General features: G+C 40.9%; 1 protein-coding gene across 1 annotated transcript in view; it reads left to right on the top strand.

The window, feature by feature from the left end:
• Positions 1 to 24,315, top strand: part of Pth2r (parathyroid hormone 2 receptor) — an 80,526-nt gene that overhangs the window by 13,846 nt on the left and 42,365 nt on the right. The window contains exons 2-5 of the mRNA XM_055616793.1: positions 3,025 to 3,127; positions 16,553 to 16,663; positions 16,778 to 16,893; positions 22,256 to 22,353. Of these exons, the coding sequence (XP_055472768.1) occupies positions 3,025 to 3,127; positions 16,553 to 16,663; positions 16,778 to 16,893; positions 22,256 to 22,353 (428 nt within the window). The remainder of the gene's footprint in view (positions 1 to 3,024; positions 3,128 to 16,552; positions 16,664 to 16,777; positions 16,894 to 22,255; positions 22,354 to 24,315) is intronic.

Genomic DNA, 24,315 nt, shown 5'->3' with positions numbered 1-24,315 from the left:
TCCCACTTCCTCTTCCGCAGTGATCCCCGAGGACTGGGAGGAGGGGCTGTGGTATGGATGTTGCCTCTAGAGCTGAGCATTTTTTAGCCTTTTATCCTCTGTCCCCTGACTAGTTGTGAATCTCTGTGTTAGTCGCCATCTGATACAATAATGAGAGTTGAGAAGGAAGCTAACCTGTAGGCAGAAGCCATTAAGAGTCAGGTTAATACTAAGCACATTTAGCAGAATGATAGTAGCAGATGCTCCCCTAGGGCCTGTGGACTGTCTAGCCATAGGTTTCAGCTCCCATGGATGATGGCAGATATGGGTTTGATCTTGTGGAGTATGCGTTAAATCCAGTTGTAAGGTGGTTGGCTGCCCCCGTGATGGCACTGTCGCTCCAGTGGGCATGTCTTGACAGGCCTGATGTTGTAGCTCACAGAGTTCACAAACGAGTAAGATTGGTAGTTAACTTTTCTCCTCCGTTAGTGTTCATAGCAAGACAGAGAGATGAAAGTCCCAGGCGAGTACCAGTTTGATTTCTCCTTGTTTAACAATCAGGTTTTACTATCAAGTTCTGGCGATACCCAGGAGCATGGGCAATAGCCTGTAATATTTGGGAATGTACAGGAAGTTATTGGCCAACAATTCCGAAAGAGGTAACCCATTCCTGGCACTGGGCTTTTTGTTTGTCTGTGGTGTCGAGAAGGGACGTTGTTGCCCTGTTCTAGTGTAATTCCAATTTAAACTGTACAGATGGAAGGTGCTGCCGCAGTGGGTTTTCATATGACTTTGAAATGTCTTTAGTGTTTGTCATCATGCCTTCCATTTCTTTCTGCCCTCTGCCCTCCCTTTTCTCTCTCCATTTAATGCTTCTTGCTCCTAGCTTGCCAACGTGATCTTTATTAACACACAGATATTGAGGGTGAAAAGGGCAGCTTGTTTAGGCTAGTGTTCTGTTCTTTCCCTTTCTGTCAGACCACTGTGGGAGATTGTACGGGTGCTTCCCTACAGCCTTGCTCTATAGGATACATGTTCAGGCTCCCCACAGATGGCTGTTAATTGACTGGAGTCAAACTACTAACGTCTGTGAGTTTTCTGTCTTGTCAGATGCCCTTTTCCTTTCTTGGATGCAGAGGCTTTTCTTGAGGCCAATTTATCTTTGTTAGTGTTTCAGAGTTTCCAACTACTTTAACTACACTCTCGTGGTGTATGTGTCAGAAAGAAAATGAAAGCAGCTTTCCACTGTGTCATTCTGTAGGATCTGGGGTTGTGCATGGTGTGCTTTTTTCTCTGAACCTCTCAGAAGCTTCTTAATATTGTCTATCTATCTATCTATCTATCTATCTATCTATCTATCTATCTATCTATCTATCTATCTATCTATCTATCTATCTATCTTCTATTCATCTATTTATTTAACTATCTATCATTTATCAATCTTCTATTAATCTATTTACCTATTTCTATTCATCTATCTATATATTTATCTTCTATCTTTTATTCATCTATTTATCTATCTTTGATTCATCTATCTATAATCATCATCATTATCTATTTATCATCTATCTTTCCTCCCCTCTCTCCATATCTATATCCTATATACATCGACTCTATTTCTATTCCAGGGGTTTTAGTTGTGGTTTCTTAAAGGAATAAGGGAAGGTATGCCTACTCTATTGTTTCTAAAGTCCCAGAGTGTTTTCTTTTGAATATATCTAGTTTATGACATAATATCTACTTGAAAATGGAATACCCATGGCATTGTAATCACGAGGGCATTAATATTATGATATTAAGATATAAATATTAAGAATTTATATTTGCAATGACAACTTTATGAACTTTCATCATAATACACCCTATCAAATCAGGGCCTCTCTTAAACCTTAGGTCTGTGACATTGGAACTCAATTTTCTTTCAAGTTACAAATGAGCACACTTGCCCAGAACAAAGGTCTAATGTCTGCTTTACTAAATGTAACACTTTGTTGTAGATGCAAGTGTTGTTTTTGGAGTAATAGACACTTGGGAGGAAGATTCCTCCTCTGTTTTAACTACACCACAATTTTCTTGTCACTCTAAGGTAAGGAAAAATGCTTGCACAAATCTGTTTACTGTACTAGATATTATGTCCTTTTCTTCATTCATAAAGCACATTATTTTCATATGAAAGTAATAAATATGGATCAAATGGACAGTAGATATGTGGGTGCATATTTTAAAGTTCCCAGTTTTAAGGCAAGATGGATGAAGGTCATTTAGACTAACCTATTTCTTTCATTATAGAGAAATAAATCCAAAGTTAGATGAAATGTGGCATGTTATTTTCTAATAGAGCTAAATTTAGCCTTTTATTTCTATATGACAAAATTGTCATGTTATGAAAGAATTAGTAATGTATTCCGCCTTTACACCATGCTAGGCATTTTGCTGTTGATGATTTATTCCAGTTACATTATTTTTAATGTAATTACCTAACCACAGCTTAGAGTTTCCTTACATTTTTCTGGTACTACATTAAAAATCAGACAAAAAGATAACGCTGATATGTGTATTAGTTACCCTTTTATTACTGTGACCAGACACCTGACGATACAAACTTAAGGGAGGATCGATTTATTTTGGCTCACAGTCTTACACGATCCAGTGTGTACAGTTGACTGATTCCCGTGAAATCTGACCAAACATTGTGATCCAACCATGTGTTGGAGTAGAGATGTTCACTTCATGGCCAATAGGAAGCAGGGATGAGATAGGATAGTACATGGATAACGTACTACCAAGAACCCACATCCAGGGTGGCCACCTAACTCTTTCAGCTCTATCCCATCTTCTAGGTTGTTGAAGTGTCCCCCAAGTAGCACTGCCATCTGGGAACAAGCATTGAGCTCATGAGCCTATGGGAGACAGTGGATATTCAAACCACCATAGTGTATTCTGATAGAAAAGTGTTTCAGATAGCTTGATTGGAAATGAAATAATGAGGGTGTTATCCTGCCTTTAAGATGATGGGGAATGATGGAGTTTCGTTTGCCTCCACAGCTGGATTCTGATGGCACCGTCACTATAGAAGAGCAGATTGTTCTTGTCATGAAAGCTAAAGTGCAGTGTGAGCTCAACATCACAGCTCAGCTCCAAGAAGGAGGTAATGATGCTAAGATACGTGTCTTTTCTTTGTGTTCTTCACCTTTATTCCTCCTTAGCGTTAGGGAGACCCTCATCAATCATCCCGTGTTTCCACGCAGAAGGAATATAGAAAGAACAAAGACGTTCCACCTCTTTACCACATGTACTTTTCCTTTCCTGTGAAAGAAATGACGTGTTTGATTGTGACTTTGGGAGTATCAGTGAGCACCTGCGTACCTGGCCTCTCTTTGGATATGTGGGGAATGAGCATGTTGGCTCACCCTGGGCTGTGCAGTGAGCTGGGAGGAGGAGGCTGGCCCTATGGATATCATCTTCAGCCTCAGGCTGCGATCTCAGTTAGGAACAGCCCCTAAGCCGTGTTCTACAGTAAAGCTTTTAAAATAAAATGGTAATTTAATTTCTAGGAAATTATAATTTTTCTGCATTTTTGAGTAATCTCAAATTTTATTTCTAAGTTCAGGTGAGAGGTGGGGATTGATTTACTGAGCCCCCTAAATCCCAACTAACTGAATGAAGCAATGTCTTTATACTGGCTTGAAAATGTTCAAAAATTGTGATTGATTTTTCCATTTGTTATGATCACAGAATATAGTTTGCATGATGGTGACTAATCAAAGTGTGCTGAGATTTAATGGCCTTTATTGTAGCCAATCTTGATGAATGATCTATGTTGTTTTCTTTTTTTATTATTATTTTCTTTATTATTATTATTTTTTGAATTTTTAAAATTTATTTCTTTTCTTTCCACTTCTTTTATTCTTTTTTAAATTATACTTTATTTACTTTGTGTCCCCCCCCTCTAGTTCTCTCCCTTCTCCCCTCCCAATCACTCCCATCCTCTTCCTTCTCCACATACTCCCCTCCCCAAGTCCACTGGTAGGGGAGGGTTTCTTTTTCTTCCTTCTGATCCTAATCTGTTAGGTCTCATCAGGAGTGGCTGCATTGTCTTCCTCTGTGGCCTGGCAAGGCTGCTCCCCCCTCAGGGACAGGTGATCAAAGAGCAGGCCAATCAGTTCATGTCAGAAGCAGTCCCTGTTCCCATTACTATGGAACCCACTTGGACACTGAACTGCCATGGGCTACATCTGTGCAGGGGTTCTAGGTTATCTCCATGCATGGTACTTGGTTGGAGTATGAGCCTCAGGAAAGACCCCTGTGCTCAATTTTTTTGGTTCTGTTGTTCTCCTTGTGGACCTCCTGTCCTCTCCAGCTCTTACTATTATTTCCCACTTCTTTCATAAGACAACTTTTTTCATTTTGTATCCTGGCTGTGGCCCCTTTCCTCATCTTCTCCTAGTCCCATTCTCCCTCTCTCTTCCCCGCTTCCCCTCCCCTAGTGCATTGAAAAGGGGAGTCCTCCTCCCCTACTATCTGACCCTAGCTTATCAAGTCAATCAGGATTGCTTAGATCCTTTTTCTCTGTGGCATGGTAAGGTCACCCCACCAGGGGGAAGTAAATCAAAGAGCAGGCAACTGAATTCATGTCAGAGAGTGCCTCTGCTCCCCTTATTAGGGAACTCACTTGGAGACTGAGCTGCTTATGGGCTACATCTGAGAAGGGGGTTTAGGTCCTCTCTCTGCATAGTCCTTGACTGATGCATCAGTCTCTGCAGGCCCCCTGGGCCCAGCTTTTTTGGCTCTGTTGGTCTCCTGGTGTGGTTCCTGACTCCTCTGGGTCCTTCTTTCCCCCTTCTTCCATAAGGCTCCCTACACTCTGCCCAAAGTTTGGCTGTGGGTCTCTGCATCTGCTTTGATCCCCTGCTGCTGGAGTCTTTCAGAGGACATCTGTGGTAGGCTCCCATCCTGGGTCTATCCTGTTTGCCCTTCTGAATGAGGATTAAGCCTCTTTCCTAGGGTCCTCCTTGTTTAGCTTCTTTAGGTCTGTGGATTTTAGTATGTTCATCCTATATTTTATGGATAATATCTGCTTATAAGTGAGTATATACCATGCCTGTCTCTCTGCTTCTGGGTTACCTCACTCAGGATGATCTTTTCTAGTTCCCACCATTTGCCTGCAAATTTCATGATTCCCTTGTTTTTAATTGCTGAACAGTACTCCATTGTGTAAATGTACTATAACTTCTGTATCCATTTTTCTATTGAGAACATCCAGGTTGTTTCCAGATTCTGGCTCTTACGAATAAAGCTGCTATGAACATGACTGAGCAAATGTCCTTGTTGTATGGTAGAACAGGAGTGGAATAGCTGGATCTTGATGTAGCATTATTCTCAGGTACTTTTGATTGGGATATTAAAATTGTATATATTCTTAAACAATCACATTAAAATAGTAATATTTAATCAACACCAATTTATTTCTTGTTTTACTAGTTTAGTGTAACATTTCCAACCCTTTAAAAATGTTTTAGATGTGATACAATGTACACAATTTTAAACTTACCATTTCATCTACATCCATGTTTATTGTTCAAGTACTAAGTGTGTCTACATTATTGCGTATCCACTCTCCAGAAAATTTTCATCTTGAAATATGAAATAATTAATATCCTATAAACAAGTACTTATATTTCTAATTATCTTATTCAACTTTCCATAAATTCTTATTTGGGAATCTTTTTTTGTTTTGTTTTGAGATGGGATCGCTCTAGATAGTCAGGAACTCACCCTGTAGATCAGGCTACCTCAAACTCACAGAGGTCCACCTACTTCTGCTTCTCAAATGCAGGGATTAAAGGCATGCACCACCATACCCAGCCAGGAACATTTTATGTAAACGGTTTACACACAAAATTTTCCTTATTTATTCTGATAATCTTTGTCTATTCAACGAATAGTTTATTCCAGTTATCTCAGTTGTGCGTGAGAATGTGCAATATTTAACTCTACCATCTTATTGGGACTCTCTCTGCATCTCTTCTATTCGCCCCATCTAATCTTCTTTTGAACGGACTGAAGCACTTCTGCTCATTTCCATACCCAGTGCCCACATGGGCTCACAATCATCTGTTAACTCCTGTTGCAGGTGATCTGATGCCCTCTTCTGCACTCCACAGGCACCAGGCATATATGTGAGGCACATACACATGCCTGCAGGCAAAATATCCATATACATGAAGTAAATACATGTAAAGGATTTTATAGAAATAAGCTTCTCATACAACCTCTCTGGGTTTATGTCTTATTTATACTCTTTTTTCATCGTTTATTTGTGCTGTTTTGGTAATTTTTTTCCAAGTGTTTTTCAGTTCCCCAATCCTCTATGTAGTATTGTATAACAGTTGTTTCATGCATTTATCAATTAATTTGAGTTTTTATTTAAAAAATTCTAAAACCTACATAGTCCTACTTTAAGTCTTTTGTACTTTCTTTTTTTTTTGGGGGGGGGGACAGGGTTTCTTTGTATAGGTCTGGCTGTAATGGACTCTCTTTGCAGACCAGGCTGGTCTCGAACTCACAGAACTCCACCTGCCTCTGCCTCCAAGATACTGAGATCAGGCATGTGCCGCCACACCTGGCCTTTTGTACTTTTGATATTCTTTGACTTCGCTGGTAAACCGGGGCTACTCCAATGCTGCCTTGTTTCCTTATGTGCCATATGAGATAGGAAGCACTCAAGCTCAAGCTCTTGATTTCCTGTTTTTTTTTTTTTTTTTTTTCTTTTCTTCTAGAGACACCTACAAGAACTATTGCCTTGACATTAGTTACAAAATTTTGGATTAGAGTGGTTTAAAAAAAATTTTTTTTTTATTAGCTGATTGCTTATTTCAGCTCTAAATCTAGCTGAGTTTGAAAGGGTCAGTCTCTGTTGTCAACAATAATTTTGTTTTACACTAGTGTTTAGGGATGTCTTACTGACTTTGTAGCAGGATCGCCCATGAAGTTTTATAGCCTCATTATGTCCTAGGCTTATCTTTCATCACTCAAATACATTAAAAACCTAACAGGTTACTGTAAGCTTCTTAGATAAGACCTAAATCCAGTGATTGATGCCTCTGTAGAATAATTTCTGTCCTCATGTTTCTTTCTTTCACTTTATGGTACATGTTATAGGAGAGACTAAGTGTTGATATTAATTAATTTGGCATTTATATGTCTCTTAAAAGAAAAGTAAGTTTTCTGAAATGTCACTCTGAGATCATTCCAGAGGGAAATGTTTAATTTACCTTTAAAGAACACTCAGATAAGGGGACAGGAGCTCCAAAAGGAGAGCAACAGAGCCAAAAGAAAACCTGAGCCCTGAGGGTCCTGCAGAGACTGATACCCCAACCAAGGACAATGCATGGAGAGGACATAAAAACCAGGCTCAGATGTAGCCCATAGACTCAACATCCAAGTGGGGTCCATAATAAGGGGAGCAGGGGCTTTCTCTGGCAAGAACTCAGTGACAGGATCTCTGATCACCTCTCCCTGGGGGATACAGCCTCGCCAGTCCACAGTAGAAGACAATGCAACCAGTCCTGATGAGATCTATAGGCTAGGATCAAATAGAAGGGGAGGAGGACCTCCCCTATCAGTGGATTAGGGGATGAGCATAGGGGGGGAAGAGGGAAGGAGGGTGGGATTAGGAAGAGAAGAGGGAGTGGGCCACAGCCAGGATACAAATTGAATAAATTGTAATAAATGATAATAATAAATAAAAATCAAAAAGAACAGTCAGATATTCAAATCTACTAGAAAGCAGTAGTAACACATGAAAGAACTTGGAAAGATTATTATTAATATTCATGAGGAACAAATAAACTGTTCTCTAGGACATCCTACTGAATGTTGAGCTGTAATATCTTAGATATTACCTAGTCTACCCCGATCTTATGTGTCCCTCTAGAAGCTGTATCGGTATACTGTGTGTGTCCAGGGTGGTACGTTAGTAGAAACCATTGAAAACCATGAACAGCATGTTCTTCCTTGCCCTGTGGGCTTGATGGTTTCATGGGAGTGGTAGACATCCTTCAGGATGGTACATAATTTTAACAGCAGAGACATTCACAACGGTGGAACCATGGCAAACATCTCAACCAGTGAGGGATCAGGCAAAGTCTCCTGGCTACATAATCATCATATCTTAAAATTAAAAGGGCAGGAGTTAGGTGGATATAGCAAGAAATCAGTCAGATAAACAGGCATCCCAGGAAGAGGGATTAGGACAGCAAAGGTTAGTAAGTCTGAATCAGTCACAGGCTGTAGAAATGTCAAATGAAGAATAAATTATCTGAATGTATTAAGTTGTGCAACACCTGGCATTTGTCAATATGTGCATGATATGCATGAATAAGAGTAAAAGAGAAGACTCTTGCTCTAAAGTCTTTCTTCAAACAGAAATATGAGTTAAATGGAGTCCAACTTCAGCCTACCTTTCAAGGAAAGTGCTGAATTATACGTAAATTAACTAAAACACACTGCATTTAAGTTGTAAAAAAAAAAACTAGACTGACATTTTGAATTTACCAGCTAATATAAGAAAAGTTTCATCTTAATTGACCTTAAAGTTAAAAGGCGGATAGAAAAATATTTAGGGAGGGGCTGTTAATGTCGTATATAACCATTGTAAATCTAGCAAAAATAAATGAATTAAGTATTATAGAATATCAACAGCATCGATCCCATGTTATAAGTATATAGTGTTCTTTTTTATTTCTGAAAAAATATTGGACTTGTGAGACAGCTCAGAGGCTAAGAGCGGCTCCTGCAGAGGACTGGAGTTCAATTCCAAGCACCCACGTGGTTGCTCACAATAGTCTATGACTCTAGTTCCAGGGCCCTGACTCCTCATCTTACCTCCTCAGGCACTGTACACATGTGGTTCACATTCAAGCACTCAGTTGATAAGACAGACAGACAGACAGACAGACAGACAGACAGAATCACACACACACACACACACACACACACACACACACACACAGACACACATCATTTAAAAAAAACTTTATAGTAGAAACAAAAATTTCCAAATGTTTATGAAAGGGAGGGGTTAATACAAGTTCCTAGTCGTAAAATTATTGAAGATTTAAAAACAAAAAACCCCAGCAGGTTTCATTCCTTCTGGTTCTCCTTTCAAGTATGATCTTATTTTGTTATGAGTAATTCCAGAGCTAAAAGGAGAAAAGATAGATTTTCTAAATTTTAGACCATTCTGTGTAAACATCATAACTGAACAGGCTTCAGTAATAATTACCTTGGTTGGGATATGGAAGGGAGAGTCAGAGTTATAATTAGTGGTGTTAATTTGTAAAAATGAGAGTGATGAGTCATTGGTAATTAGTTTTGTGCCAAATAATCGAAGTGTTTCTCACATGATGACCAAGGAGGAAACATTAATTAGGAGCTCCACATTCTAGGTTTGAGGTTCAGGCCCCCCTCGTCTTTGCAGCCTTTTGTGAATATTTATCATTCTTATTGTCAAAGAGCCTCCCAAGATATCAACATATTCTATAAAAATATTGTTTTGAGGACTGTTGGTTTTCTGATTTGGGGGTTGAGGTCTATGGCTGTGTTCATTCAGCTATAAGCGGGCATCTTATAGAAACCAGAACATTTTCTCAGAACATAAGAACATTTTTTTTCATGACTGTTCTAATACTGAATAATTATACAGTATACTGACCCATAGATTTTTACACTTATATACAGAGTTTAATTCGTCATGTGGCTAACACTCAGACATAGCACATGACATTGGAGCATGCATTTCCCAGACAGGAAAACAAGACCCTGCTTCCAGATCCAGTCTGCATTGGTGGTGAAGCACATATCAGGTACATATCAATTGAGCAGTAGCGTTAGTCTTCTGAGACAATAACAAATAACCGGGATAAACAAGCTTATATAGGAAAAAGCGTTTATATTGGCTCATGATTTTGGTTTTATTCCATGACTGGTTGCCCCTGTTGTTTTGGTCTCATGGTGAGATAACATGGCAGAAATACATTATGGAGCAAAGTTGTTCAACTCCCGGAGAGAGGAAGGAAGGAACCCTGGTTCTACTGTCCCCTCCAGGGCATGTTCCCAGTCACCGGATGATGCCCCACTGGGCGTCACATTAAAGTTCCTGTCATCTCTCATGGGCTTAGTCATAGCTTGTACATATTACTAAGCCCACGGGACATGGTGGGGGCATTTAAGATCCACGCTTTAGCCGTGGTCCAGATATGAAAAGACATATGACTTATTAACCACAAAGTAAATGGGCAGGGAGTCATACAGAATTCTATCGTGTGTAAAAGATACTGATGGTTGAGATTGAGTCGCTAGCCACTGAGAACAGCAAGAAAAGCAAAGGGCCGCTAGCACATCCAGCAGCAGCTGCAGCAGCAGCAGCAAAAGCAGATGCTGTAGGCAGATGCCGTGGCGCATCAGACGCGGGAGGCAGTGGGATGGGTTCCTGGGTCGCCTGTGGTGTGCGAAGGCAGGCTGTGATGGTGTGAGGGAAAGTGTGGCTGTTTCCAGGAAAATGTTCTCTTCTGTGAGGACAGTGTGGGTGAAAGAAGACATTTTCTTTTCTTTTCCCTTCAGCAGGACACAAAACAGATCAAATGTTTGTTTCTAGGCGACAAGGGGACACTGAGAAGTTAGTTCAGGTTGATGCTCAATTATTATCGGGGATAGCAGTGTCTGTATGAATCTCTATTCTTCTGGGTTTCTTTCTTTTTTATATCCAACTGTTTTTTTATTCTGTTTTTTTAATTTAATTCTTTTATAATTTATTCACTTTAAATCCCGATTATAGCCCCTTCCCTTGTCTCCTCCTGGTCCCACCCTCCTTTCTTCTTCCCTCTTATTCCCCTCCTCTAATTCTCAGAAAGGTAGAGCCCTCCACCCCTACTTTCTGACCCCAGTCTCCTGTGGTGCTCCTGTCTTTCTATCTCCCCCTTCTTCCATAAGATTCCCTGCATTCTGCCCAGAGTTTGGCTGTCATGACTCTTCAGGACTGCCTGTGTCTTATTCCTCTGTGACCTGGCAATGGTCTCCACACTAGGGGGAAGTGATCAAAGAGCAGGCAACAGAGTCCATGTCAAAGACAGCCCCTGCTCCCCTTAATAGGGAACCCACATGAACCTGCCTATTGGCTGCATCCAAGCAGGAGGTCTAGGTCCTCTTTATGCCTGGTCCTTGGTTGGTGCATCAGTCTTTGCAAGTCCCCATGGGCTCTGTTGGTCTCATGTGGAGCTCCTGTCCCCTCCAGGTCTTTCTACCTCCTTCTTCTTCTTCCATAAGATTCCCTGAACTCTGCCCAAAGTTTGGCTATGAGTCTCAGCATCTGCTTCCATACCCTGCTGGGTAGAGTCTTGTGGATCAAAGACCTTAACAGAAAACCAGACACACTAAATCTGTTAGAAGAAAAAGTGGGGAAGATCCTTGACCTCATTGGCATAGAAGACAACTTCCTGAACAGAATACCAACAGCACAGGCTCTAAGACCAACAATCAATAAATGGGACCTCATGAAACAGAAAATCTTCTGTAAAGGAAAAGAAACTATCAACAGAACAAAACACCAGCCTGCAGACTAGGAAAGGATCTTCACCAACCCTTTATCTGACAGAGGGCTAACATCCAGAATATATAAAGAACTGAAGAATTAAACACCAACAAACTAAGTAATCCAATTGAAAAATGGGATACCTCACTCGAGTTTGCACCATTTGCATACAAATTTCATGATTTCCTTGTGTTTAATTGCTGAGTAGTATTCCATTGTGTAAATGTACCACAATTTCTGTATCCATTCCTCAACTGAGGGACATCTGGGTTGTTTCCAGCTTCTGGCTATTACAAATAAAGATGGTGAGCAAACGTCCTTGTTGTGTACTTGAGCATATATTGGATATATGCCTAGGACTAGTATAGCTGGATCGTGAGGTAGCACTATTCCTAATTGTCTGAGAAAGTGCCAGATTGATTTCCAAAGTGGTTTTACAAGTTTACAGTCATACCAGCAATGGAGGAAGGCTCTGAGTGAGGTATCCCAGAAGCAGAAAGACACACATGGCATATACTCACTTGTAAGTGGATATTAGACATATAATATAGGATAATCATACTAAAAAATCTGTACACCTAAGGAAGCTAAGCAAGAAAGAGGGCCCTGGGTAAGATGATCAATCCTCATTCAAAAAGGCTAACGGGATGGACATCAAAAGAGTGAGAAGACAGAGAGACTCTGAAAGGCTCTACCCTGCAGGGTATCAAAGCAGAGGCTGAGGCTCACAGCCAAACTTTGGGCAGAGTGCAGGGAATCTTATGAAAGAAGAAGGAGCTAGAAAGACCTGGAGCAGGGAAGGAGCTCCACAAGGAGAGAAAAAAAATCTGGACACAAGGATCTTTTCTGAGACTGATATTCCCACTAAGTACCATGCATGGAGATAACCTATAATCTCTGCACAGATGTAGTCTATGGCAGCTCAGTGTTCAAGTGGGTTCCCTAGTAATGGGAATGGGGACTGTCTCTGATATGAACTGATTGGCCTGCTTTTGATCACCTTCTCCTGAGGGGGGAGCAGCTTTACTAGGCCACAGAGGAAGATAATGCAGTCACTCCTGATGAGACCTGATAGATTAGGATCAGATGGAAGGGGAGGAGGACCTCCCCTATCAGTGGACTGGGGGAAGGGTATGGGTAGAAAAGAGGGAGGCAGGGTGGGATTGGGAGGGATAGTTGGGATACAAAGTAAATAAACCGTAATTAATAAAAAAATAAATTAATTAAAAATAAATAAAAAATAGAAAAAATGGGATACAAAGCCAAACAGAATTCTCAACAGAGGAATATCGAATGGGAAAGAAATACTTAAAGAAATGCTCAATGTCTGTAGTCATCAGGGAAATGCAAATCAAAACAACCCTGAGATTCTACTTTATACCTATCAGAATGGCTAAGATAAAAAACTCAAGGGACAACACATGCTGGAGAGGTTGTGGAGAAAGGGGAACACTCCTCTATTGCTGGTGGGAATGCAAACTTGTACAACCACTTTGGAAATCAATCTGGCACTTTCTCAGAAAATTAGGAATAGTGCTTCCTCAAGATCCAGCTATACCACTCCTGGGCATATATCCGAAAGATGCCCCACTACACAACAAGTACACTTGCTCAACTGTGTTCACAGCAGCTTTATTCATAATAGCCAGAATCTGGAAACAACCCAGATGTTCCTCAGTTTAGGAATGGATACAGAAATTGTGGTACATTTACACAATGGAAGACTATTCAGCAATTAAATACAAGGAAATCATGAAATTTGCAGGCAAATGGATGGAACTAGAAAAGAACATTCTCAATGAGGTAACCCCAAAGAAGAAAGACAGGCATGGCATATACTCACTTATAAGCAGATACTGTGCATATAATATAGGATAAACATACTAAAATCCACAGACCTAAAGAGGCTAAACAACAAGAAGGACCCTAGGGAAGAGGCTTAATCCTCATTCAGAAGGACAAACAGGATAGACATCAGAAGTAGGAGAAGATAGGGAACAGGACAGGAGCCTTCCACAGAAGGCCTCTGGGCTGATTTCAAACCAAACAACTGAACATGACCAGTGTTAGCTAGTACTTGTGGTAGAGTAACGAAGCCCCTAAAGATATCCACTGCTGGCACACGGTGTAATGACCAAGAATGCTACATAGCCAAAAGCGATGTTGTAAATGGAGTTAAGCTTGTGCACATTAAAATGTGGAAGTTATTCTGGATTATCTCCATTGACAGAACATAATCTTGAAAGATGGAGGAAGAAAGTGGCTGAATCGGTTGAGCTGTAAGAGATGGGGAGCAGAGTGGGATTCAAAATTTGAGAAGGATCCATCCAGTCTGTGTTGCTGACTGTGACAGGGAGGAAGGAGGTCAGAAGACAGTTATGTGAACAGCCTTCAGAGGCTGGGCAAGAGCACTGCCAACAGCCAGAAAGAAACCAGCTTTACAGTGGAGGAACTGAACTCTGCTAACTACTGAACTGAGCAAGTAAATATGCTCACCTTCACAGTCTCCAGAAGAGAACACGGCCCTGCCAGCTCCTGGTTTTGTCCTCATGAGTTCATAAGCAAAGGCCCTACTGAGGCAGGGTTCAGAGCTTGTTCAAAACTGTGAAATTTGCCATAGGAAATGAATGCAGTATTCATAGCAAGCGTCTCCGTTCGGGAAGTGGGGGTGTGACGTGGCTGACAAGCTTTCTTCTTGGAAGTTCAGTGTATGACCAAAGGAAAAAAGCCCCAGGGAGCACAGCATTGTCAGTGAGCATTTGTTAAACTACCGTAAGTGTCAGGGGCTGTGCAAGCAGCATGGCTAATGCATGAGACAGAACGGTGAAAGGAGCTCCACTCTTGGCTTTCTTCAATCCTGTGACTTAAGAAAACAATAGGAAAAAAAAAACCATATAACATTAGGAGGTGTTGAGAACTGTGAAGGAAAGACAGCAGGAGACAAGGGAGTGGTGAGTGGAGAAGCAGTTTTTTTTTAACTTTTTAAAAATTTTTTATTAATTACACTTTATTCATTTTGTATCCCCCCATAAGCCCCTCCCTTCTCCCCTCCCGATCCCACCCTCCCTCCCCTTTCTGCATGCATGCCTCTCCCCAAGTCCACTGATAGGGGAGGTTCTCCTCTCCTTTCTGATCTTAGTCTACCAGTTCTCATCAAAAGTGGCTGCATTGTCCTCTACTGTGGCCTGGTAAGGCTGCTCCCCCCTCAGGGGGAGGTGATCAAAGAGCAGGCCAATCAGATTATGTCAGAGGCAGTCCCTCTTCCCATTACTATGTAACCCACTTGGACACTGACCTGCCATGGGCTACATCTGTGCAGGGGTTCTAGGTTATCTCCATGAATAGTCCTTGGTTGGAGTATGAGTCTCTGGGAAGTTCTCTGTGTTCAAATTTTCTTGTTCTGTTGCTCTCCTTGTGGAGTTCCTGTTCTCTCCAGCTCTTACTATTTCCCACTTCTTACATAAAATTCCATTCACTCTGCCCATCAGTTGGCCATCAGGCTCAGCATCTGTTTTGATAGTCTGCAAGGCAGAGGCTTTCAGAGGCCCTCTGTGGTAGGTTCCTAGTTTGTTTCCTGTTTTCTTCTTCTGGCTTTCAGAGGCCCTCTGTAGCAGGTTCCTAGGTTGTTTCCTTTTTTCTTCTTCTTCTGATGTCAATCCTCTTTGCCTTTCAGGATGGGGATTGAACATTTTAGTTAGGGTCCTCTCTCTTGCTTAGTTTCTTTAGATGCACAGATTTTAGTGGGTTTGTCCTATGCTGTATGTCTATATGAGTGAGAAGCAGTTTTAGACTGGGAATGTTTCCTTAGAAATTGACACTTGAGAAAGAGTCTGGAGGAGGGAAAAGAAGGAGTATTGAGGTGATTTAGAAACCCATGAAGAGCAAGAACCTGAACATCTCCATGACATATCCTGGAGGAAGGCAGATCCTTAGGATCTTCAGACATGGCCAAGAAGTAGACTGAGGCTCAGTGAGGTGGGGGCGGGGGAATTTGGTGGCTACTGTGATAAGCGTGAATGTGAACGTACCATTGGTACCAAGTGTTTGAATCAGGTAAGATGGAACACTCAGGGAATATACCAGGGAGCAGGAAGTAGCTTTACCTGCTAAACAGGCAGCAAGGACAGGAGCGGCCAAGGATTCATCATGAAACTGTGGCTTGTGGCTGAGATTGAGGGATATTCTGGGGCTGTGTGGACTCTACTGAAGATCTACCACTTTCCAAACTGCTGAAGCACCCCAGAAAGCTTCTGACTCCGGGATGTATAATGCAGGGAACACCCAATATGTTGCAGGAACATCCTGTGTCTGAGTGGGACCTGGGCACGGTCCAGCCTTCTCTAGACAGTCTTTGGTTCTATCCTAACATGTCCATTCCCCACGCTTTCCACAGCTAATCTCCAGAAGCACAAGGACCATGGTGGGGAGAGCTGCAGAAAAGTGTCCTAGAGAGGGTTCCGGGTGGGGAGAAAAAGAGGAGGAGAAGGAGCTGGGGGAGGGGCTGGAGGAAAAGGAAGGAATAGGGAGAGGGAATAAGAAGTAAGAATAGCCTGCTGAAAACTCATCCAAGTCCAGTGTGATGGACTCGGAACTTGCACGAAGGATGAAAGTGCATGCATCTTGAGAAGCATAGAGCATTCATCTTGAGAAGTGTCAGAGGTGAGCACAAGAACCTAAATCTTGAATCACTTGTGCACCAAGTTCTTCAACAGAACTTTCTAAAAATATAGCGAATATGCTGGAATGATTGAGATGCTTTAATTTAGCAGATCAAAGACTCCTGGTAATGTGCCCAGGAAGAGGCCAAGCAGGTGATTTCGGGGGACATTTGCATCTCCTCTCTTCTGGTTTAGTTTCCAAACTTGTCAGTTTGTTGGTTTGCTTGCTTTACGTTTTGCCCCAGGACTGAGCTCAAGTTTTCTGTTTCAAAAGCATTTGTTCAATATTGTTTTCTTGTCTTTCTTTATTTCCTTTTCTCATCAGAAGGCAATTGCTTCCCGGAATGGGATGGACTCATTTGTTGGCCTAGAGGAACAGTGGGGAAAATGTCAGCTGTGCCATGCCCTCCTTATATTTATGACTTCAATCATAAAGGTAGTGAACTTTGTGAGATGATTGATGGCAACCAGACATTTACTCTTTTCTTTGATGTTTAATAACAGACTTGTGGGGAACTATGCAATCTCAGCGTCTTTCTTGTTTTTCCAGGAGTTGCTTTCCGGCACTGTACCCCCAATGGAACGTGGGATTTTATTCATAGCTCAAATAAAACATGGGCTAATTATTCGGACTGCTTTCTGCAGCCTGATATCAGCATAAGAAAGGTAATGACATTGCTATGTTTGTGAATCCCCAGGGAAATCGCAGAATAATGTTTTCACATAATTTTTGCCTGTCAGCCATTATATACAAAATTCTTTTATTTAGTGACAAAGATCATGAAAGATAAAAATACTGGTAGAATCCTTTTAGGTGCACCTGAACCTTCCTCCTGTTTTTCTTAGGATAGACTTATGCACACTCACTCTCACACACAGTTTATTATTTTGCTTTTTACATTATACTATTCTATATTATATAATACTACAGTATGTATACAAATTGGTAGTGAGCAACATGATTCACAGTCCATTCTTGCCTACCTGTGAATGCTGAACCCCATCTCACTATGTTTCTGAAGGATCCTTTCATTTTAGTGTGTGTAGTCCAGCGCAGAGGATTGTCGTGGATGATTTCACTTTAAGTGACAAAGCAGAATCTTGGAAGTATGCTGAGCAAGGATCAGCATACAGGTCTTCCAGCACAATACCTTAATTGCATAGATGGGAGTCAACTGTGAGCCAGGAGAACAGTGTGGGCCCAGGAGACAGTTTGCTGATGGCGGGGTCAAGGACGAAGCTCTCATGTCCTAATTTTCTGTTAGAGTGGTTTGGTGCAGTTACCATAATCGGGAGAACATTATATTTGGTGGTTTAAAAGTCACAGCTAAATCATCCCAGTTACTTAGACCAGCAGTGACACATGCTGGGGATGAGAGTAGTCAGCTCACACATGACAGCCTTTATGGGGACCATAGAACAGGCTGTTGGTGACGGAGGCTGAGCCCCAGGAGAAGGAAGGAATCGGGAGGGGGAGTGTGCAGTAAGAATGGCCTGCTAAGAAGAGCTGAGAAGAACTAAGAAGAGTAGGCCATGAACTCGAGGGGGAAGTGGGAGGGAAATGAGGCAGGAAAGGAAGGGGGTATATGATGGAACAGTATTTCAATTAAAAAATTAAAAAAAAAAAACATAGAGAAACAAAATCTTGAAAGGTTGTATCCTTAGATGTCATAAGCTCATTTCCAATACTGATTATAAAGATTTGGAGTAGGGAAGCTGAACAGAAAAAAAAAAATCATTGAACAATTAGTTGTTGTAATGTATAGTATGAATAATTTAAATTGTACTTCCAAATCAATAGTTTGTAGAAACCCATCAGTACAAGCAATGGGTAGTCTTTTTCTTTTTCCCTAAGGGAAGGTAGAGGCTCCTGGGACCATTAATCAGTGGGTCTGCAGCAGAAGGAAGCAAGCATGTCACAGAAGGGGCTAAAAGAAAGTAGGAGAGGATAGAAGCTTTTAAACCAATTTTTAACAGATAAGAGCTACCGTAAGGGGTTACAGTCCCAAGGACTAAGCCTTAGTGAGAGTGAGACCCCTTGGGGCCTTTACTGTTAGCAGCACTGAAGCATGCCAAAGGCCGAGGCAGTGAAGAGATAATGAGAAGTTCCTCGAGATGCACGTAGGACTGACGCAGATAAAAACTGTAAGTTATCCGAAGTCATGGGGACAGAGCACAGGAAATGAGAGAAATCCCTTGAGGCACATGATACTCTTATTAAGTATATGATGACTGTGTAGCAGGCTGGTCACAGAGAGAGACATCCTCCAGCCACACACACAGGCCTCTTTGAGCACAAGGCTGAGGCCTGACAAAGAGGCTGAAAGGAATTTTCATTTGAAGCAAGAAGGTGGCTGGCTGAGGAGTGCCACACAGGGGCAGGTGCAGAAAAAGCCCCTGAGATGTAGAAAGGGTGTTCTTTGCTGCCTCTCACTTATTTCACCCCTGGACATTCTAGCAGAGCAAGAGAGAAAGAGATAATAAAAGGCATGCACACTGGGAAAGAAGGAAGATTGTTTGTAATTGCAGATGATATAATCTTACAGAAAAATCCCAGAATCCAAAGGAAAAAAAAACCTGCTAGAGCTAATGAATAATCTCAGTAATATTTCAGACTAAAAAAAAAAAACAAAACAAAAAACCCCCTTCATACTAAATGAGAGCTTCCCTACATTAATAAATTACCAAGAGCAGAACAACAAGAAAATAATCTCATTTCCATTTACCAAAATGACATGAAATAATTAGAAATAAATTGCTCAAGGGATTTAAGACCTGTGCACTGAGACTATAAAATATTGATGGAAGAAATTGAAGCTACAAATAAGTAGAAAGGTAGTCAACATTCATGAGTTGAATAAATTAATACCATTAAAATGTCCATGATAACCAAATTGAGCTACAGATTCAATCCAGTCCCTATAAAATCTTCACAGACTTCTTCTTCTTCTTCTTCTTCTTCTTCTTCTTCTTCTTCTTCTTCTTTTTACATAAATAGATGAAACTATTCTAACACTTGTACAGACTCACAAAGGACCACAAATAGCTAAAACTATTTTGAGTGATGAAGCTAGAATAATCACATTATTTGACTTCAAAGTGCGTCACAAAACTTAGTAACCAGAGCTGCAGGATCCTGGCATAAAAACAGACATACAGAACTATGGAACAGAATAGAGCAGTTGGTAGTGAATCTGCATATTCACGGCCAGCTATGTTTGGAGAAAGATGCTAAGAACCACACAATGCAGAAAGGGTAGTCTTTTCAACAGATGCTGCCTATCTCCACACTGAAGACTACAGTGACTGTTACCCTGTGTTACAAAAAGAAAGACAAGGAAGTGTGTAACACCTGAAAGAGTAAAATCAATAGAGGAGAAAAAAAGGGGGGAAAATTCATCAGACCTTTTAGATGTGGCCTCCAAACCCATAGATAATAACAGCAATACAGACAAAAGAGATCCACACCACCAGGGGAATAATTAACAGAACGAAGACACAGCGTCCGGAGAGGAAGAGCACACATGGGAGCCGTGAGAGAATGTATCCATCCAGATATGGTATGACAGACTGCCAGTCCCTGCATTTGAGAGGAAGGGATAGCAGGATCAGGAGTTCAAAGCCAGCCTGGCCTATGGAGTGAAGACCCACCCCACCCCGCCAAGGACATATTAAAATACACAAGGAACACAACAACTCTATATAAGAGATGAGGCAATTATTTCATAGGCTAAAGATGTGAATAGCTGTTTCTCAAAGGACAATTAGCAAACTGCCAAGAGACATAGGGAAACATGTTAAACATTATTAATCAGAAAACGTAAATTAAAACTACAATGACAGGTATCTTGTATCTGTTAGAACAATTATTACCAAAATGACAAAAAAAAAAAAAAAGCAAGAACTTAAGATAGGAACCCTGATATATTATTCACTGGTAGGAGGCATATTAATACAGCCATCATAGGAAGAAGTATGGCTGTTTCTTAAAAAAAAAAACAAAAAACAACAAAAAAAAAACCCCAAAACTTGAATGTCATGTTATCCAGAAGTTGCATTACTGGGTGCATACCCAAAAGGAATACAGTCTGTATATTGGAGGTACATTGACTTGCTCTTGTTCCTTGTAGCATTACATTAGTCTAAAATTAACTGTCCATAAGTTTCTTGAATGAAATCCTAAATATGTTCTCTGACTCTAAAAGCTATTAATTAAAAATTAAAACAATAGGTTCATGAACATTTTACAAACAGTTGACAATACTTGCCTCATGGAAAAGTTCAAACTGAATAAATGAAAATCCAAATAATGTCAACGGCTTAATTAGGAAACAAGATCGTTGATAATTCCAAGTTTTTCCATGTGCTGGTATAGTTTCTACATCCAGCCAGGCAATGTGACACCTAAAACAAACATTGAGAAAACTATACAAAATAATAAAACAAAATTCTAACGACATTCAAACAACATACAAGGTAGCAGGAATATTTTTAAATGAAAAAAAAAACCACAGTATAAAATAATAATGTGCTTAGCCTCAGTGTGTCAGGACTGTATAAAATATGCTCTATATACATGAATCAATTGATATCATCTGTTAAAGTATGATCCAAGAGCATATACATATGCTATGGACATACCATTACTTAGCAATGAAAACATCCAGTTAGTGGGGGTTGTGACAACTTGGATGCATCTCAAGGACTAGCTTCTTAAAGTATCAGTTGGCTTACACACCGCCATGGAAAGACAAAACCATATGATGGAAAACATTTTCTAAGCTACCAGGCGTTTGATGCTGGAGATGGGGAGGGTAGGCATGGCCACAGATGAGCAGGATCTTTGCACTGGTCCTTGATTTCTGTGTCTCGAGCCCAGTGGTAGTCATAAAAATGTCCACGTGTCATGAGATCACACAGTGTATTAGTCAGCACATTGCCATAGTTGTTGAGTTCTTGGTTTGTATGTCTTAGTATAGTTATGTTACCTAAAACCATTATACAAAAATGGATGGAGGGTACATGAAACCTCTTTTACAATACTTTCCATTTTCAGGGACTCTACGATTTTAGGGCTGGAGGAGAGATGGCTTAGCCGTTAAAAGGCTAGGCTCAAAGAGCAGGCCAATCAGTTCATGTCAGAGACAGTCCCTGTTCTCATTACTATGGAACCCACTGGGAGACTGAACTGCCATGGGCTGCATCTGTGCAGGGGTTCTAGCTTTTCTCCATGCATGGTACTTGGTTGGAGTGATCACCTCCCCCTGAGGGGAGAGCAACCTTACCAGGCCACAGAGGAAGACAATGCAGCCACTCCTGATGTGGCCTGACAGACTAGGATCAGAAAGAAGGAAAAGAAGACCTCCCTTATCAGTGGACTTGGGGAGGGGCATGTGTGGAGAAGGAGGAGGAAATGACGGATTGGGAGGGGAGGAAGGAGGGAGCTACAAGGGGGATATGAAGCGAATAAAGTGTAATTAATAATAAAATATTAAAAAAAGGCTAGGCTCACAACCATAAATAAGAGATTCTACCATTTTAAATAAAAAAAATTAACAAAAGTGAAGTTTAATTCATGTAACAGTATTGAAGATCATCAAATGTAGTTTGTTGGCAAAAGAGCACACATTTTTATAATTTTTAAGTGCAAGAGCAACCTGGAAGAATATGAAGCATGTGAACAGAGAAAGCTAATTTTTGGTGACAGAAATTGAAATCACAGTTGTGAGTGGGTGGCTTTTTTTTTTTTTCAACCGGCAAAGGGTACAAATGAATTTAGTGTGTCAAAACCTGTCAAGCAGCTTGCCTTAGATTTGTCTGTTTTATTGCATGTAAGTTACAGCTCATAAAAGCTAGAGAGCCAGACACAACATTCCAAAACTGAGGTTTTTTTTTCTATTTTTATTTATTTATTTTTTTTAACTTTTATTAATTATACCTTATTCACTTTGTATCCCCCCATAAGTCCCTCCCTCCTCCCCATTTTGAATCACTGTCTTTTCCGTATGTTGACTGTCTCTTCCTACAGCAAGAGTTCTTTGAAAGCCTGTACGTCCTGTACACTGTTGGCTACTCCATCTCTTTCGGCTCCTTGGCTGTGGCCATTCTCATCATTGGCTACTTCAGGTGAGTGGTTTCCAATTACTTTCCCCAAGAAGGAGTTTTCTAATGCCCAGGTAGGACACACACAGTGTACACAATCTGTGTTCCCTAACTTTTTCCTTTGTGAGATAGGCTGTCATATAGCCCAGGCTGGCTGCAGGTTTGCTGTGTGGCTAATGATGATCTGACCCTGATCCTTCTGCCTCCACATACACAGTGCCGGGATTACAGTCTAAATACCATACCTGGCTTATATGGTCCTAGAGACTGAATCCAGGGCTCCATTCCAGGCAAGTACTCTACCAAATGAGCAACACCCCCACTCCAGTTCCCCTTTTCAGCTAATACAAGATTTTAGGTGAAACCTATTGTTAATTGTCTTTGACACTTCATTTTCACGTTTTCTGGAAACTGAAAGAATAAAGTGTGTGAAGCATGTGGGCTGATGCAGCTTTCTATCGCAGTATATTTGTTTGTGAAGTGGTTGGTACTGCATGCAATTTAACGAAAATATTCATTCATGGTGAAGTAACTCATTTTTTCCCCCAAGTTATTTTGGTACTGTGGTAAACATACAAAACCATGTTCTAAGTTATTTGATATCAGCCCATAAAGGAGTATTACAGTTGTAACAACAGCTGTAAAATTCCATATAACTTAAATTGACAGAAAACTGTGACCAACGAAATTGAACTACAGCAGAGAAAAGCATACACTGGGCGGTTTTACTACCACACAGTTGGCTACGAGTCTAGGAATTCATGAAAGAAACAGTAGATGGTTGGATAAGTGCCCCAGTGGCTGCACAATGTCAACCAGCTTTGGAGGGTAGAAAAGGGAGAAGGAAAGTCTCCTACTGAGACCCCAAGTATGCGCCCAAGTATAAGAGGTCAACAAGTATAAGACACCTAAAGAAACTAAGGAGGACTCTGGCTAAAATGCTCAATCCCCATTCAAAAAGGCAAAGAGGATGGACATCAGAACAAGGAGAAAACAGGGAACAGGACAGGAGCCTACCACAGAGGGCCTCTGAAAGGTTCTACCCTGCAGGGTATCAAAGCAGATGCTGAGACTTATGGCCAATCTTTGGGCAGAGTGCAGGGAATCTTATGAAAGAAGTGGGAAATAGTAAGACCTGGAGAGGACAAGACCTCCACAAGGAGAGCAACAGAACCAAAAAATCTGGGCCCAGGGGTCTTTCCTGAGACTGATACTCCAACCAAGGACCATTGATGGAGATAACCTAGAACCCCATAGATGTAGCCCATGGTACATCTGTGTCCAAGCTCAGCTCAGTGTCCAAGTGGGTTCCATAGTAATGGGAACAGGGACTGTCTCTGACATGAACTGATTGGTCTGCTCTTTGATCACCTCTGCCTGAGGAGGAAGCAGCCTTACCAAGCCACAGAGGAAGACAATGCAGCCAGTCCTGATGAGACCTGATAGACTAGGATCAGAAGGAAGGAGAAAAAGACCTCCCCTATCAGTGGACTTGGGGAGAGGCATGCGTGGAGAAGGGGGAGGGAGGGTGGGATTGGAAGAGGAAGAGGGAGGGGACTATGGGGGGATACAAAGTGAATAAAGTGTAATTAATAAAAATTAAAATAAAAAAGATTAAAAAAAATAAAAAAAAACAAGTATAAGAATGGAGAGGGTATGAATAATCCATCCATGTGTGAGTCAAGAAATTTTGGGTTATCTGAGAATGTCTTTTCATTTAGTGGGCATGTAACAGACTGTTATTGATGGGACCCAAGTTACGAGAAAAGTAGCAGGAGAGAGAGAGAGAGAGAGAGCGAGAGAGCGAGCTTGAGCACTGTATTGATAATGCAGTATAACATAGCATGATAGTTTAACACAACAAAAATTAGATCTCAATGATGATAGGTCAGAATATATTTGAAATGAATACTCAAACAGTTAGATTTTTAGCTCCAACTCTTTCTTTCTTTCTTTCTTTCTTTCTTTCTTTCTTTCTTTCTTTCT

The sequence above is a fragment of the Psammomys obesus genome, unplaced genomic scaffold (assembly GCF_907164565.1).
Source record: "Psammomys obesus unplaced genomic scaffold, mPsaObe1.curated_primary_1811, whole genome shotgun sequence".
Taxonomy (NCBI): Eukaryota; Metazoa; Chordata; class Mammalia; order Rodentia; family Muridae; genus Psammomys; species Psammomys obesus.
The sequence above is the reverse complement of the archived record's forward strand: the minus strand, read 5'-3'. Positions and strand labels throughout refer to the sequence as shown.